This window comes from Hylaeus anthracinus, unplaced genomic scaffold (assembly GCF_026225885.1).
Source record: "Hylaeus anthracinus isolate JK02 unplaced genomic scaffold, UHH_iyHylAnth1.0_haploid 12001, whole genome shotgun sequence".
Lineage (NCBI taxonomy): Eukaryota > Metazoa > Arthropoda > Insecta > Hymenoptera > Colletidae > Hylaeus > Hylaeus anthracinus.
The window spans coordinates 2854063-2872846 of NW_026534348.1; the positions used below are offsets into that span (position 1 = coordinate 2854063).

At 34.9% G+C, this 18784-nt stretch overlaps 2 protein-coding genes across 3 annotated transcripts; one reads left to right on the forward strand and one right to left on the reverse strand.

The window, feature by feature from the left end:
• Window positions 1-7585: 7585 nt before the first annotated feature.
• Window positions 7586-15993, reverse strand: LOC128890868 (zinc finger CCHC domain-containing protein 2). Of its 2 annotated transcripts, none has more exons than XM_054149815.1 (8): window positions 15294-15993; window positions 12254-12746; window positions 11998-12094; window positions 10895-11610; window positions 10461-10640; window positions 10128-10324; window positions 8159-8889; window positions 7586-8063 (listed from the first exon to the last, which is right to left on the reverse strand). In XM_054149815.1, the coding sequence occupies exons 1-8, from the start codon at window positions 15338-15340 to the stop codon at window positions 7999-8001; spliced, it is 2526 nt and encodes an 841-aa protein (XP_054005790.1). In that variant the 5' UTR covers window positions 15341-15993; the 3' UTR covers window positions 7586-7998. The 2 variants fall into 2 exon arrangements, with proteins under 2 accessions (XP_054005790.1, XP_054005789.1); XM_054149814.1 differs by having other exon boundaries at window positions 10128-10390; window positions 15294-15985.
• A 577-nt stretch (window positions 15994-16570) lies between these two features.
• LOC128890882 (alkaline ceramidase) lies at window positions 16571-18334 on the forward strand. The gene is made up of 4 exons (XM_054149853.1): window positions 16571-17246; window positions 17463-17619; window positions 17687-17924; window positions 18003-18334. Exons 1-4 carry the CDS (start codon window positions 17154-17156, stop codon window positions 18322-18324), a joined length of 810 nt encoding a protein of 269 aa, XP_054005828.1. The 5' UTR covers window positions 16571-17153; the 3' UTR covers window positions 18325-18334.
• Window positions 18335-18784: the final 450 nt, after the last annotated feature.

Consider the following 18784-nt stretch of genomic DNA (forward strand, 5'->3'; position numbering starts at 1 on the left):
ATATACACATCACATATTTATATGTAAATTTTTTTTATTTTTTTTCCCTATCATGCTCTCACTCATACATACTCGCGTAATCTCATACACACGTGTTTCCCTTGCGCACCGTTCTCGTATGTACACGACACATAAGTAGCACAAATTCTCGTACAGATTCTTATTATTTCGTATTCTTTCTTTCTTTCTCTCTTTTTTTTTTCGATTTTCGCATAAATTCATTTTTTTTGTCCTTTTCTCTGTTTTTCCTTTGTCCTGTTTACATTTTTTTTCTCGCGTCACGACAATCGCAACGCGAGCTTTCGTCGTCCAGCGAGAAAAAAGAGAAAACAAAAATAAAACAAAAAAAAAAGTAGAAAACGAACGAACGAACTTCATTCTCGTCGTTCGAATGCTTTCTAAAAACATTATCAATTTTCGTTATTAATTTTTTTCTTTTCTTTTTTTTCGTCTTTTTTCTATTCTTACCGGAGAATAATCGTAGCGGCACACACGCGTTTACACGATCGCGATCCAACTTGGCGCGCTCCATACGCCGCGAGAGTTTGCGCGAGCAGCTCCGCTTAAATCCGTGGAAAGTCTGTTTTTCGCTCGAGCTTCAAGGAACCTCGAAACCTTTGGGAAAACCGAGGGGTTTGGGGGGGGGGGGGGGTGTAGGCTCTGCTATCTCCGAACGTTAGGCTTCGAAAAGGAATCGAAAGTTTCCCGACGTTTGTCCCGTTTCCTCTCATCGACGCTTTTCGAAAAAGGAGACACGATAAACTTCAGATTCGTACGAAACCCTAGGGTTTTCCTGTTACCGATCCCACGCGATCCCAGGCCTTCCCCCGAATGATCGGGGACGTCTTTACAAGGTTTCTCCAACGAAAAAAAAAAAAAGAAAAAAAAAACGAAAGGGGCTTCAACTAGATACCCTCTCTAGAGCTAACGACGCTGGTTCGCTTCGACGTAGAGCGAGGCGAATCCGCGCGATTTTGCCTGGTTTGGAGCTGCTTGCGGCGATCTGTATGGGGGAATCGGTAAGATTCGACCGTCTTCCCACTCGCTTTTCTATCTTTCTCTCTCGCCGTCGTCTCGATTCTCGCTATATTTTTCACACGCTATTTTTTCTTCGTTCCTTTTTTTTATGTTCGTTTTGCAATTTTTTTTTTTTTTTTTTTTTTGTTGTCTTTTAATACGGCGTTTTCTTTCTCACCCAAAGCGCGTATTGTCTTCGTGACGGTCGCCTCGTGCTAACGTTCTCTCTCTCTTTCGCACACACATTGTTTTTTAATTGTTATTATTAATATTATTATTATTAGTATTATTATTATTATTATTATTATTATTATTATTACCGTAACGCGAGTTCTGCTGGCGAAACACGCAGCAAATGTATATCGTAATTGTAAGCGCTTTGTAAGTCACTATGCCGACGGTATCTCGATAAATGGCTGTGTACATGTGCGCACACTTGTGTGTGTGTGTGTGTGTGTGTGTGTGTGTGTGTGTGTTCGACGTGTTTCGTTTCGACTTCTCTTGTCGTTTGTTTACTGTTAACGCGTTATCTTATTCGTTTATTTTATTTTTTTTTTCGTTTTATTATTTTCTGTACAATCCTAATCGCTGCCCAATTACACCCCTGTATGTCCAAAAAAACGTTTGGAAAAAAGGAGATACACCGTAACTCGATTCCTCTCTCGCATCCTGTGGCTTTCCTCGCATTTTTTTTCCTTTATAAATATACACATATACGTATATATATATATATAATTTCGTTTCCTTTTTTTCGCTCGAGTTATTCGAGTACTGGAGATGTAAAAGTGTCGAGAAAGTTTGTTATTCCGTGGCATATCAAGAGTGTTGTGACAAAGAATATCTAACTATATATATATATATAGTTAGATATTCTGATATATATATAATATCAATATATATAATATAATATATATAATATATTGATATATATATATATATATATATTAATTAAAATACGCCAAAGAGAAACGAAAAGAAAGATTTACGTAATTGAATCTTTAACACATTGCCAACCAATGGTCTCTTTACGCCGCATCGCGTTGTGCGTTTACAAATATACACAATAAGCGTGTGTACAGTAACCACATGTCATTTAAAAATCGAAGATACGATTGGCAGGTAGCGGATAAGAATTAATTTTTCGAAAGAGGTACATATCCGAGATCGTTTATGTATCTAGACAAAGTAATCCGATTTAACAATTTTACGTAATTTTGCGTACGAGATGTCACTGAATATTTGTGTAATTATCGGTACGTAATGTTAATGTGATATTTAAAGAAATATCGTCATTGAATAGCTTCACAGATACGACGAATAAAGCCACGTTATTGTCTAAAGTTCGCGGAAAGTGTGCGGTTGGCAAAGTGTTAAAAGCGAACGGCTTATTTGGTCTTTAATTTCACGGCTGGATAGACAACAAAACAGTTTACTTCACCGAGCAATCTACATCGTGCGGTAATTTTAACTAAACAAAAGGATTTCAACTTTCTTTAATCGCTCAAGTTCTCAATGAAGGACTCTATCGTTAGGTTCGTTTGAATTTTATGTCCCGATCGGTTCGCAAACGTAAAAAGAAAAACGCTAACGATCGGTTCTAATTGAAGCGAGAAGAGGAACAATTAACACTTTTATCTACCGAGAGCCCGCCTATAGTTTTTAATTTCAGTGTCCACCGTACAGGACCTTGTTATTCGTGTGCTTTGAGGAAACACGCGAGCCTTTTGATCTATCTACTAACGATGTACACAAATTAATGTCAGCCTAGATGAATGTATACTGATATAGAAAATCTAAATTTGTAGACTGTTTCGAAACAGGCCAGTAGTTAAAAGTGTTAAAGAGCGGCGAGTAGTTGTGCTAACAGGGATTAGAAACGGAAACAATTATTACAAGAGCTAATTGAATTACGATAGAACGACAGAGACAACCAAGGTTGACGCGTTAAAATCTGTTCACGGTCCGAATCGCATTCCCTTTTATCTTCATCAATGGCCTACATTCGACGAAAAAGGCGAGACACTTTTGTTGGCATAACGATGTCCAATCTTTCTGGAAACTTTACATCTCTACCTTACAACGAATATATAATATTATCCTTATTGTTATTACTATAATTAATATCAATATTATCATTTCATTATAGTTATCACTACTATTAATCTCTCACGTTTCTGTTCTACGGCTTCCGTTCGAGTGATATGGTTCTTTAACTTTTTCTTCCTTTTTTTTTTCCTTTTTCTTTTTTGTTTGATTCGTTCAGGTATAATACTGATTTGATCAAGAGCATTCGAACTATTTTTTTTGTTTTTTTTTTGTTGTTTTTTTTTTTAATAATGTAGCATAACGATTGCATCAAACAGATCTCCACCCAAAAAGACACACGAATCTTCTGAAATCGACGACCGCCACAGTCTTCGCGCGATACACGAGCCTACCCTTTCGCTACGAATCGGTTGGTAGCCTAATCCGACGGTAGATCTGACGACCCCTTTGTGTCTTATGACTGTTAAGGTGTGTTGCCAATTGCTTCTACTCAGAAACTCTATGAGGTTTGGCTTTGTAATGGTTGTTGAGAGCAGTTGCCTGTCTATCATGGACAGGGACTAATCAGAAATCTTTTTTATGTAATGGAAGGACTGGTAGTTTTGGCTAAAAAAGTGACCTTGGCTGGAGAGGTAAAAACATGGAGCACTCGGTCAAAGTAGGTTGCAGTTTGGACATGCATCTCGGCGAAACATGAGGATGTCAAATAAGAAAATAGACAAAGAGTTTGAAAACTGGATAAAGTGTTGCTCAACCCTCTGGAACCACTACACGAACCAGTCTCTCACTTTTGCGATCACAATTCTCTACAGAAGACAACTACAAAAGAGTTTATTTATTGCTAGCTGAAATCAGACTCTTGTGACGATATTCTCTATATCAAGTTGCAAATCTTTGCAAGAATATGAAAAAGTCAACCGTAGAAATCGTTCACATCTCTATTATATTGCGTATAATATCTATATCCCATGGACTTCTGGGACCTGCAGGACCATACGTTGTCAGAAGGATGTCTGGAGTTGGCAAAAAAAAACCATAGAAGACCTCAGCGTTAAAAGAAAGGGGATCAGGTGTCCCATCAGAAACGACGTTTTAAGGCAAATAGGAGATCTCCCTACTGAGAAGAGACTTGCCAGAAGATATCAAGCAAAAGTCACCAACACCATGGACAACAAAGATCCTATCACGTTTCCAAGAGTCTACGCTGATAGTGAGTCCACTGACTCCGAAGAAGAGCCTCAACAACCAGATCACAGAAGAGCCAAAGCCTCGAAAAGATATTGGAAACAGTGACAAGAGCAGAGACTGATCTATACCGATTCGATGAAGAGAACCTAACTCTCTGTGAGCAGAGATAAGTCTGCTCCCAGTAAATCACCAATTATAGGTGACACAGGAACCATGAAGACTTGTGGTAGCCGACAACCTTCCTTCTCCCCTTCCCAAGAACAACATTTCTTTGCTGTCATTAGTTTCTTTTCGCTAGCTTAAATGTGCGTGGTATTTGCCAAACAAAGGAGTCTCAATTCTAGCTAAAACCACATCTGCGATGTTGCAACCAATGGAAGTGATTTTACAATGTTACATAACAGTTGAAAAACGTATTGCAGAGAACGAAACTAATAAGACAAATAGACTATCGATACGATGTGAACGTACAGTTGGAAAGTGCATTTCCCATAAAATATTGAATAAACTTATAAAACGAAACGGCGCAATGGAAACCATAATTCCTTACTTCGACACGTTGGAACAGAATTGTTTTCGTCAAATAACATCTACATAACGCATCATGTTTATCGAGCATGACATTATTGCTAAAGTGCGCACTACACGACCTTCGTTTATCTACAATTGCTGATTGGCAACGAAAACATACAACTGCCTTATTGTTGTTTACAACATTAATACTATACAATAATATTTCTCTGAAAAAACCTATACCGATGTTACTCTAAGAAATATTGCTTAAATAGTTAAGGACAAAATATATCGCGTTCGTTTTATTGCCAATGATACTAGATCGAAAAACTACACCTTCTCACCGTCAACGTCGACGGTTGGTAAACGGTAATAAAGTGGCGCGCGCTAATAATTACTATTGCTTTCGAATAACTAATCGTGACTACAAACTATCACGATATTGCTTGGTCAACAATGATTTGTTACTGCTTGGCAAGGTGGTATATGAATCCTCTCTATAACTTATCAAAGTTATCAGAAATTACGTCAACGAATTAACACTAATAATATTCTCAATTTTTGTAAAGCGAATTTACTCGAAAACTCGAGAACCGAGTTCTGAAGTTTTCACCGTGAACTTAAGACATGATCGCGAAAAAAACACGAAAATCTTTTTATCGTTCCATACGCGCATGCCATAAAGTCAGACTCCTTTGTTTCGTGGTCGAAGCACGTACAAATTCGCGAAACCGCTGTGTTTATTCTTTCGCTATTGTCAAGCAACACAATTACATTTCTGACGCGATACAAACGAGGCTTGTTACTTCTTCTTCTTCTTCTTCTTCTTTTTTTTTTTTTTTCTCGTTTTGTAAACTTTACTCAGACGAACTCTGCCACTTATTATGAACACTTAATACCTGGGACAGAGTGCTCGCGAATGCCAACAAATTTATCTTTTTTTTTTTCTTTTCGTTTTGTTTATCGTGAAGTTGAATAGGTGTTCTGGTTTACAGCTTCGATATAAATTTCACCAACTTCTCATCGATCACAGCCACATCGAAACTTTTCTCAGGTAGTTCGAAAAAAAAAAAAAAAAAAATTATTATTATTCGCTAATGGTAACAGCAAGATAAATGTCAACCTTTGCTTTTCTTTTTTTTTTTTCTTTTTTTTTTCGTAGACCGATATAAAGACACTAGGTATTGACATAAAAAATGGCACTTTCACTAAACATCACCTACGAACACCGAAACCAGGTTTCTGTAATTACATTAATAAACTTGTTACAAACAATTGACAAAAGTTTGACTAACATATTACCGGGAACAACGTCTTCAGTTTTAATAATTTTAAACTGACCTACGATTCTTTTTTTTCTTTCTTTGTTTTTGTTAAATTTGTAATCTACACGCGATTTTGGTAATTAATCGATAAATAATTAGTTTTTGGCTTTCTTTGGAGTTTGTAATGATCAAACGTTGTTTAGAGAACATTTAGGAAACACATTTCTCGCGTATAAAAAAATAATCTATGAAAAATAATATCATCATAGTGAATTTATATCGTAATTAGAATAAAATCAGCGAGCCTGATTTTAAATCTTAAAAGTCAAACTTTCGTCCTTGCAAAGACACCGACACTGGTACATTAATTTACTAAAAAATTTTCTCACGTGGCCACTGACTAGCTGCCGAAATATTCGAGTACCAACCAAAAGAAACACCTGAGAAATTCTTTATATCAAGATATCATCAAAGGAAAGTTTTTAAATGCATACGTATTCAAATTCACACATTATTCACTCTCGTTCACTTTTATAGCTTTTCATTCCATACTATTAGGTATTTAAGACCCACTACACATAGATCAGGTGCATAATATGAGAGCCTTACGAGTAAAAAGTACAAACCATCGTAAATTACAGGGGCTAGTCAAAAATTTTCCAAATTATGCACTCTAATAGAATCAGATTAACACTCGCTAATGGTGTTTTTAATCAAAAGTTAATTTAAGTGTAGTAGCAACTTGTTGACAAGGCGAGCGCATAACGTAGATTGCCACTTTACTCATACCTAAACGCTAACACATATTCCAAGAATTATTATTCTTGCCTTCCCCCCTCCCCCTCCCTTTTTTTTTTTTCATTAACCACTAAGAAGATTCTAAACGCATGTAACGCATCGGTTACATTTAAAAAAGACGGGCGATCAATAAAAGTCGTATAAAATTGCTTAAGTTGCACGTGATTGCGTGACTATATAAATAGGATGAGAGTTATTGTTACTTAGCTAACTATTCATAAATTAATAAATGAGTGGTGAGCGGCGTATATATTCGTAGTTTTATACACACAGGAGCGCAACGGCAGCTAGATGATCGAACACTTATGGTTTGTTGTTCTCTCATTCTTTCTTTCTTCATTTTTTTCTCTCTCACTTTCGTCTACACATTCACTCGTCATTCTTCCACGCTATATTTCCCACTTATTTCGTCCTCACCATTCTATATATTTTTACACTCGTTCAAACATTGCGCACGTAAGAATTGAGAAAATATATATACATAAAAACGTCGTGATGCAGTAGCGATAATAGAAGTAATAGTAATAGTTTAATAGTAATAGTAGTAATAGTGGTAGTAGACATACTAGTAGAAGAAAAGGTATCAATGATAAATATAGTCAAACGTGGTAGATTTTATCTAATCAGAGCACAATGCGTTGTTTTCTTTTTTTTTTTTTCATTGCATTTCATTTATGGCTAGTTATTAGAGAAATGGGGAGAAATGGCTTAGAGGGTGAATAGCCCATAGGTATCGTTTGGAAAGACCCGAGTCAATGTCTAACACAAATCGTTCAAAATGTATTCTAACAACATAGATGAGAACACCTGGACTCTGCGTTATGCTTCCTTTAGTTCTTTTCCCTTTGTACACGACGCTACATCTTTTTACAATCATAGTTAAGAATAATTACTATCATAAATAAGATCTCGTAAAAAGTATACCTGGTACCGTGAACTGTGAAACATCCTCAGTTAAAAAATCGTCGTCCTGAATATAAGGGATGTCTACAAAAATCACCGAAAACTTGCACAAGGAGCGATAGCAGTCATCTTTTGAACGGTCCTTAAGTTGTATTGCTGTCGTGGGGTCATGGTAATAGTGGTAATGGGAATGATAATGACAGTGATGGTAACAGTAATTATGGTAGTGATGATAATGGTAAATTGCTGGGTGGTCCGTGGCAGGGGATCACTTGTCAGAACTTGGGCACTCTCCAGGTTGTTTCATTATACTGTAGTCTAGGCGGTACTGAGCTGTAATTAGAAATATGTATCGTTTATGAAAAGAAGCGACATAAATTTAAATAATCAAATGCTGCTAGTCCAACAAATAGGAAGTAAAAGATTACCTTTCTTCGTAAGATCTTCCATCGTTTGATCCTTACAATCGACTGCGAGATGATTGCTACTGCCACAATTATAACACGAGATTTTCGTTGGTGGGACAGCAGCTGGCGCGTACGTAACAACCGGAGTAGGAGGCATGTATGGTGCTTGTACGGGTGTTGCGGCAGCGTTCGGTGGCGGTGGGGGTGTTCCTCCTGAAGATGGATGCCCAGGATACTGGTACATCATTTCACCGTTCGGTTGATACGTGGTCGGATAAGCTGGTCTTGCATACGGTCCATGTGAGAAGTTAGAATAAATACCACTGCTGGGTCTCAAAGTTGAGAAATGACCATGCGGCAGATACGTGACCTGCGATTGCGTTGGTGGCGCGGGAAAGGAAACGCATTGCGATAAATTCGGTGCTCCACCGCCGTTCACCATTTGATTTTTATGACGCATCACATGCGCCTGATTTTTTCTAGGACGTTGCCTCTCCGGTATCGATTGTATAGGCTGTTGAGGTGCTGGATGTGACACTGCGCTCGTAGAGTGCGCCGATGCTGAGTTAAGGTGATCGGTAACTGGTGGTGCGTTGCTCTCGCTCACCCACGGGGCTGCTGGAGGTGTTTCCGGCGGAGACCTGCTACCAGTACTATCGGAACTACTGCTTTGCGAACAGTGCCTACTGCTCTCAGGGTCTAACCTCAAGGCTTGAAATTGCGTCAAACAATACACATGTTGAGCATTGCACCTAAAACGTTTTAATATTATATTAATTCAATTGATTTCAACGAATATTATTAAGCAGAGTAGCCAAGCCTCAAAATCTTCAAAATATCGTTTTTGATGTTACCTATTCTAATAGCTACAAGTTTTGTTTTGTTTTGTTTTTTTTTTGTGTGTGTGTGAATTTCAAGCTTCATTGAATAGTTCCAGAAACTGGCGAAACGGCAATCAAATTCCGAGCGGAATGAAGGTAAATATTAGAACGTAACATACAGAACGTCCGTTTCTTTCCCTCAAAGTAAATACGCTTTGACTTTGACATAATAAAGGTGGCAGTTTTGCCGTTAAATTACGATATTCGTAGCGTGTTATAGTATTTGTATGTACACTTGACTTTGATTTACTACTGGATTTGATAAACTCCAAAAAATGATAAGCAATTATTTGCGCTTGACAATTATTCGTTGACGAAACGAAAAATTATATGAATGCTTTCGACCTCGTAAAACTTTTTCAATCTTCAAAAGTATGAACTATTTATAAACTACAAAAAAGATATGAAAATAAAATAAAGGAACATAAGGAATATGAAAAATAAAAAGTAAATTAGTGTAAAGGATAATCCTTTTCTTACAATTATACAATTTTTCACTTAAAACTATTAATTTCATGATTATACATAAAAAACAAATTCATTCTCTTAAGAACTCAGAAAGTGTGAAACCTTAAACGCGATCGACATTTTCTCAAAACTACGTTTCCGGAAACAGTGGATATAAAATATTGAAGGTGGCCCCAACAATTCTTCGAAACTTTTCTACACGTGCGCTTAAAAAGGTTATTTAAAGTGTGTCGGAAGCAAAATTTGGAAAAAAATTTTTTTTAAATGAATAAACTTTGATTTTTCTTAATCAAATGTACACAACATTAATTTTACATTTTGTTTCCGACAAACAAGATATATATCTTTTCTATATTATAAATCCATTGATAATTTTTTTTCAGATTTCCCACGAGTCTGGAAGCATCTTCGCCGTCTAAAAACCACACATTTACGTAACTGAATGTAAACTTTAGCAATTACTGGTATTTTTTAATGATAATCTGAGAAAAACATTTACCGAATAACGAGTAATAAACTATACAAAATTCGAAATAGTTACAGTAATTCATTTGCTAGAACTGTAAGATTAATGAACGGTTAATATTTAAAATTCCGAAGCTTTACTACCCTCGTGAAGTGATCACTTTGATATTTCTTACCTTGGATATCGATTTTGTACCCCAGCAACAGGTAACGTAAGACAGGCATAACATGGTGCGTTCTGTGTAGCATACATTGGTGGCGGTGCAGGATACATTTGTATTTGCGCGGGATCTAATGGTGGCATATTAGGATATCGCCGTAAATTAGGAGTAGCTGCGTGATTATGATGATGATGCATCGCTGGATGTTGTTCCTGTAATGGCATTGACTTACTGCTTTGATTTCCATTATCATTTAACATCTCCATCCCCGGTATAGCCTGGATAATAATTGTTTGACGTGCAATTTTTTATTTGTATAATATGAAACGTAAAGTATTTAATGATTACCTCATTTTCAATTGGTTCTACAACTGCATGACCCGTGTTAGTAGTATTGTCCAATTTTTTCTCGCTATTAATTTGGTTTAAACCGTTAGTCGTTTGACTCTTAACTATACTTCGTAATTGCCCAACTGCATTTGGTGTTAATCCTATATCCCTTAAATCTTCGTCGCTCATCCTCCGAATCTGTTCGTGGCATGTAGTAAGTAATGGAATTAATGTCAATGTATTATATAATGTTACGCTTTATATAATTGCAAAATATGCTACTAGAAACTGAATTTATGTATAATATAAATAAAGAATGAGATTCGATTACATAGTAATCTATGTATAATAAACTTCAATTATTTTTAATGAAATCAATTTGTTTTTCTCCGATACCAATAAAATCACGTCTATTTAATTATTTCATTTATTTCAGCACTTTACTATCTTACCTCATCGAGTGAAAAATTCTGTAAGTTGCCTTTGAAATTTGGCATCTCCTTCCCTAGCGTTTCTCGTAAAGAGTCACCAGAAGTTGAGGACCGCAATCGTGGTGGTGGTGGTGGTTGTTTAGATTGTGGTGCTGCCGGAATTAAGGTAGAAGGAGTATTCTCTATGCTATTATGCCGCGAAAAAGTTGTAGAACTGCTGATAGGTAAAGGAACAGAGCGTGATGGAAGCAATGGAGGTTGTCCAGGATGACTCCTACTCGTACCAAGTGTAGGAAGTGGGGGAAGAGAATTGGCATTTGAACTTGCGATGCTTGTCTGACTGTTAGAGGCACTCGTTGACGTTGTTAAGGTGTTCGAAGTAGACTGAGTCACTTGTGACGAAGTACGCGGCATTGTGTTATTCCTGCGACCCATTGGGGAATTACTGCGGCTAGGAGATCGTGACTGGGATGGCGACGATTGACGGCTGACTAAGGGGGAAGGTGGATAAGCCAACATATCGCCAGTGTGATACATCAGTTGATTCCCCATCATAACCTGACCTGTCCATGGTGGCATATGATTTACTGATGAGAAGCCAAGATGAAGGTATGGTGTTCCACCACCCGATCCTATCGGCATTTGTTCCGGTGCTGATAAACATAGTCCAGGAGGAGGCATCGAAAGACCAGGAGGAACACCAGTTACCATAGTATTATTTCTCATTGCCATTTCTCCTGCAAATAATATATAAAAGAAATATGTTAACAAATATAATTGTATACATACATCTAATATATGTAAAGGGAGCCATTACTGGTAGTGGAAAGTGGGCGACTCTTAATAATAATAATAAAAAGAAAAAAAATTGAAAGTGCAGAGTAAAGTTTTTGCAAATGAATTGGACAGTTAACTATGAATTAGTATAGTAAATATCGTTACAGATCATATTTTGCTTATTTAAGATCTTACATTTACATATTATTAACTTATTTTTTCATGTAGAATCATCCACTATTTAATTGTACTACCAATATATTTTTTTCAATTATTCTTCAATTCTTGATGGTTAATTGAACATAATGTACATTATACATATATTTCATGCGATACACATAAATTACCATGGTAAGTCTGCATCGGAGGAGGTGCCATTAAACAATTGCCCTGCATTTCAGTATCCATTAACCTTTCATTTGTATTCATACACGGTGTGCAACCCTGTTATTAAATACATATATTAATGAAGTACATTTCAAATCTTGAATTTACTACATTTACATATTATTTTATTTGTATACAAATAATAGAAGAAAGAACTTAAGAATGTATTATTAATTGCATAGAACAAGTATAATTGATATAAGAATTTGTACATACTTGTGTCTGTTTGTAAGATGCGTTTGACTTTGACAGATTCAAGCGAGCTTCCTCCTCTTGAAGTTTTATATAAATATTGCCAAAGACACTCTTCTGCTCATATGTAAACGCTGGGTGATTTAAAGCCATTGTGTACAATAAGAGCAGCTCTTCTAAAGGTTGGTCATCTGGTGTGAAGGTGGTCCCATTTAATAGATTTGAGATCTCTTGATAGTCAAAATTTGATAGATTCTTGTACAAGATTACTGCACATGCATAATTACAAGAATGTAATAATGCCATGTAAAGAGCAAGTTTCCTTCGTGTACGTTTATCTGCCACCCCTAAGGTCGTCAGCTCAGTAAGATCGGAGGCACTGTTTGCATGATGTTCCGTGTCACGAAGGTCATTGTAGTCCCGCTTACCAATATCCTCGACACAAGTGCCAAGGTATCGTACTTCAAATGGCAGGCACATATTTAATAACGTGCACATGACATCGATACGTTTATAACTGCACATGGATAAAGATTTAAATAATGAATACACAATATATCATAGAATTACTTCATTGTTATTATAGAGTTTTTGAATGAATATAAAAATGTCTACCTAAGATGTATGATAATACTAAAAACTACTAATGACTATTATTATTATAAAACATAAATATATTAAAGAAAAAAATAATTATAATAGCTATGTAAGAAGAATTAATATTTTTGTCTAATGTTATGTATGATTATATTCAATATTAACAATTATGATTAAATAGTGTTGTATTATTGTATATTGGAATCTAAATACACAGCATTTCATTGGTGCCACTATGGCAATAGAAATGATACATACAAAAACTCAGCTCAAGTATTATTTATGGTAATAAACTGAATTACCAAAATAAATAAATAAAATTTGAATTACAAACATTTATCATTTTTATGAGAAAAGGAACAGTTTTAATTTTCAACAGCAATATTACAAGAGATCCTTGAAGTTACTGATTGCTCATATTAAAGAACCTTCTTAGGATGCAAAGAGTTAAAATATTATCTTTTGTAAGTTTATTACTTGCAGAAATTTCAATGTCACCTTCATGTTTTAACTTTTATTATATTTAATTTACCACGCATTCCAACATATACCAAACGAAATAAAAGAAATGTAGTTTTGATAAATCATATGTCATATAAACCTATGAAAATTTTAAACCTTGTAAGAAGTACAACAGATAATCATATAGAACAAAACTATCACTTCCAGATCATAAAGAATACTGACTATTTTTTCCACAATGATTCCTTGTATGTGCAATGACACTGAATCATTTTCTATGAAAGAAAATTTTCTATAAATATTTTTTAAAGGTAGACTATATATAGAATGCAAGGCATAAATGGGTTAAGATGGAGAAACAACAGAATTGATCTATAAAACTTTGTCAATGTCTTCTCAGTAACATGAGATCACACTACTATACACGAAAATAGTAAAATTGATTTTTTGATAAGCTGCATTCGGTAGTTGCTAATATCAAAACTTAAATAATTAAATGTAGAAGAAATGTAATTTAACAAGACATACAACTAAAGCAATACATCAATTTCATAGATTTTTTATTTTGTTTTTCTTACTGTATATTTACCAAAAGCTATTTCTGATTTTATTTCAAATTTTGTCTGTTATTTTGTAAAATTTTGTACTCATGCACAAAAGTGCACTATATTCAATGTGATAGCTATTAAAAACATGTAACACATAAACCTAATTCTAAATATCAGTTTAATTCTTCTTTCATTGCTAGTTAATAACAATTTCTGAATTTTTAATTCACTACTAAATTTATGGAATATCTGATACATGATTGATCAAAATTATAATCTATCTATCACATCTCATATATCTTGATACATGTTGGGTATAATAAAAACATATGGTTTCATTTATAGACATAAATGTGACATAAAAATCTATGCAAATAATAATTTCATAAAAAATTCAAATACAATATTACATTTTCCTTTACAATTGTAAATTCATTAAGATTAAAAATCTAATCCTTTTTCTTATTGTACTTGAGTCTAAAATAGTTTCAATAGCATGAATGTAACTATTAGCAGCAATTCGTAATAAAAATAACATATTCTGATTAATGGTTTTGATTATCTTAGTCTCCCTTAATTTTTCAAACTAAATTGTTGAACAGTTTGATTCTTCGAAGAAGTGAATTGGTAAGAGAAATTCTGGATAAATATCACCATCAGAATGGATAAACGGTTAGACATTGACAAACTATGTTTCATGTTATAGTAGTTTAACTATGTATATCAATTAAATCAATTTTTATAAATACATGACTTTGAGTTAACTTCTATTTCTCCTTTGATTTACCAAGAATTTTTAAAGAGAAATAAATAAAACTTTGATTTACACCTGCATGCTTTCGACTTAACAAAGTTCAATTTATAGTAGTCTAACTATATATTCACATAAAAATCAAATTATAATTTGTACATACAGTTCATAACAAAACATACATATATTTCACTTCAATTGTATTCATTTTAAATGCCTTTAAAAACATACTTTTTAATATTTTGCTAAAATTAATCTATCATAAGAATTGTAAATAATATTGTATATTTCACGCGTCACTATCTCCAAACAAAAATCTAAAAACGATATATCCATCAATTCACTGTTGAATTTCAAGTACTTGGAAAATTTATAGACACAGTTGCTACCATACATGGTATCTCTGTATGTAACAAGTAAAGTAATTACATGTCAGCAATAAAGTAAATTAGATATCAAAGTAAATCGATAACCGAGTAATTTTCAAATAATTAATATAGACATGACGGTTTCTGACACGAAGAATCGAGATAAGATCGCGACGGGATGTTCTTTTTGGTTAGCTCGAAATTTGGTAAGAAGGATGAGGAGGTCACGGTGAAAAACGTAACAGTAAGTTGAGAACCCGGGAATTATTTGATATATTATCAGGAAGTAAAGAGTATGGAACGAAAACGGAAAACTATGCAGATGATATTTCGATTACCTGGACAGATTCCCAAACCATGATACCACGTTCTCCTTACACACCATTGCCAGACAACATTGATACCACTTGGGCTGAAGAAAGCGCCGATGCGGACAGCTTTGGCGCCTCGGGTGTTGCTATCAAGTGACAATCACGGCGGGGCCTGGCACAATAACGAACCAATTCCAAACCGTTTAGAAATGTGGAAATCTCGTCAGAATCCGGAGGTGACCAGCCGTGGTGAGGACATGAAACGCACAGCGGCGGCAGCAGCAGCACAGCGCACCGTGAAGTATCCACATTCGCGGCAGCAGGCAAGAAAGCCAGGCACAACTGAACGATCAGCGAAACGACGAGCGCTGACGAACGAAACACACGTTCATAAAAAGCCTCGCGTAAACAACCACACGATCCTTCGGTCGAAAATAAAATTCCACCTCCGTAATTATCCCTGCTGAGTACGTTAACTCTCACACTAGATGCTCCGAATCGAAAATTCGAGTCTCGAGATCCGTTCACATGCTCGCGTTAAAAAAGGCATCGGGTATTCGCTCCAATCTACGATAAGGCCATCATCTCATGTGAGCGACAATCGTATCTGCCAGTTACCGTATTGGCTATCCTTTCGTCCGTTATCACAGAATCGACTTTAGAGGCTAAAGCTGGTTAACCACCGGCCTAATCGAAACTTGCGCATCGATTCATTGTCTCGTAATATCTTTTCATATATTACGTGATCGAATCACTAAATTTCACGAGTGTACCGTACGATTATATGGGTTGAATCGTCTGAATACAGAGTGTCCCAAAAATGTTGTAACACCTTGAAAGGGACGGTTCGGGAGGTGATTTGAAACAACTTTTTCCTTAGCGAAAATGTTGTCCGAGGCTTCGTTGAGGAAATATTAACAAAAAACCCCGACCAATCAGAGCGCGAGTATACCGGTGGAGCGGCCGCGATAGCGTATGAGCGAAGCCGCCTAGCGCGTACCCTACGCTCCAACGGTATACGCGCGCTCTGATTGGTCAGTGTTTTCCGTTAATATCTCCTCAACGAAGCCTCGTACAACATTTTCGTTAAGGAAAAAGTTGTTTCGAATCACCTTCCGAACCACCCCTTCAATGACTTCCAACATTTTTGGGGCACCCTATATTTCAATGACGTAATACCATCACATATGTCTATACGTGATACATATTTAATAAATAATTCTCTTGGATTTTCTGCTCTGATTCGTCAACTTGTTTCGATTTACATTAGTAAAAGAACCAGCAGTTTCAGCACCAACCAAAACTCAGTTTTCTTCGAAGCATCATCGTAATTGGTGACTTTCTCCTCTCACGGCAAGAATCAATTGCACCTGAGTGTAAAAACAAAGACAAAAGGAAAATAACAGATTGAGACTTTGTTGTTTTTTACTTGCGACTTTCCCCTCACGCTACACGATTATTTGTCATTCTCTGTGGTGAATGTATTTATATTATTGTACCGACATTATTTGTCCTTTAATTCTAATAAAAATACAAATAAAATGTTGACATGTCATGCGAATAATATATTCTTTAATTATCTTTTGTGTAATGTATTATAATAATTACACGATATTTGTGGTGTGACTAATAGAAATCATTAATACGCGAATGGTATATTTGATCGAGAGTATATACTATTAATACAAATGGTATGTACAACATACAAAAGGTGCAAAGATATACTACGAATGTTCCTTTGTTCTAACATTCTTTGTGAGTTTTGAACGGTTCACCAACTAATTTCTGCGTGATCAAGTTTATAAAATTTCCCCAAGGACTGCAAATTAAGGAATTCTAAATTTTTGTATTTATAAAAATTAAGTGACATATTAGATATACTTCGACATGTGGAAACCATTTGAAGCTGGTAGTTCGCCTGTCGACTGGTGTGAACGTAATTACAGCATTTCTTCTAGTATTGCAGAATTTATGAATACGGTTTGTACTTTACAATGACAATAAATACAAATATTATAAATTCTGTTTACTATTCTTGTAATCAATTGAAGTAGCAGATATTCTTTGTTTAGAACATTAATGTTATTAAAAAGACACAGTCCTCTAGCAGCTTGTTTAAATTATTATTTTTCTTATATACTGTTTAAATATTAAAATGATATAGCAGTAATGAAGTAATCATAATCTTGTTTGTAGCTGAGCAATGTGATATTTCTATTACTTCCTCCTGTCCTTATGCATCTCTTCAGAGATTATGGACGATTTGTAAATCCTGGAATTCATATCATTTGGTTCTTGTTAATGATAGTAGGTCTTAGTAGTGCATACTTTCATGCTACTTTGTCTCTTATAGGTAAGTAATTCATTGTCAAAATTTCAGGAATAAGAATATATCTAAATGTTTTTTAATATCATAACAGGACAATTATTAGATGAATTAGCAATTTTGTGGGTATATATGGCTGGTTTCTGTATGTTCTTTCCAAGAAGGTATTTTCCAAATATTTTACAAAATGACAGAAAACTTCTTTCTTTGTGCGCAATGTTACCAACTCTTATTGCAACTGGTTTGTCATTTATACATCCTGCAATAAATGCATTTGCATTAATGAGTCTTTGCATACCAGCCTTTGGATTTATGATAATTGAATTAAAAAGGTAAAATTTTTAAGTAAAATCATTAAACAGCTACACAATGCAACATCACATTTTAACAGTGAACATGTTTTTCTTAAGGACAAAGTCCATGAGAGTTTATAGATTGGGTTTACGGTGTGGTGCTGTTTGGCTACTAGCTGTTGCTTGCTGGTTAAACGATCGTTTATTTTGTGATACTTGGCTAAATCTAAATTTCCCTTATCTACATGCACTTTGGCATTTGTTTATTTTCATTGCAAGTTACACAGCAGCTGTCCTCTTTGCATATTTTTCTGTAAAAGATGAAAAACCACAACAATCGCCCGTATTAAAGTATTGGCCAAAGGATGATTTTGAACTTGGAATACCATATGTAACAATCAGAAGTTACATTAAACTCGACATTAATACAAATATATAATTATCAATATAACTATCAAAAGGCTGTTTTTCTTTCAGGAAACAATGATCTTAACTTTAAAAACAAAAGAGTGAGAACATAATATATATTAAAGTGTATTATTTAATTTTATTATTTTAAAAACTTAACTTTGTACTAGTATTTTTACAAAGAGAAATATGTATTTTACATTTATATATCATAGAAGAATCTATCTTTGTATCTTACATAAAAGATAGATTTGTCTTTTTAAAGGACTGTATTAAAAATTAACGAAATCGCTTACCGTCGTAACATTCGTGATATTACTCTAGTTATTACTTTTTGTACAAATATGTATGATTAAGAAGTGAAATAGGTTATGTTTAAATGTGCAATATTAAAATAAAGTATAGAAACATTTATTCTCTTAACAGATGTGATGAAATGTTGTTGGAATATTTCAGTACTGGAAAAAAAGATTAAATGCAATATTGAATTG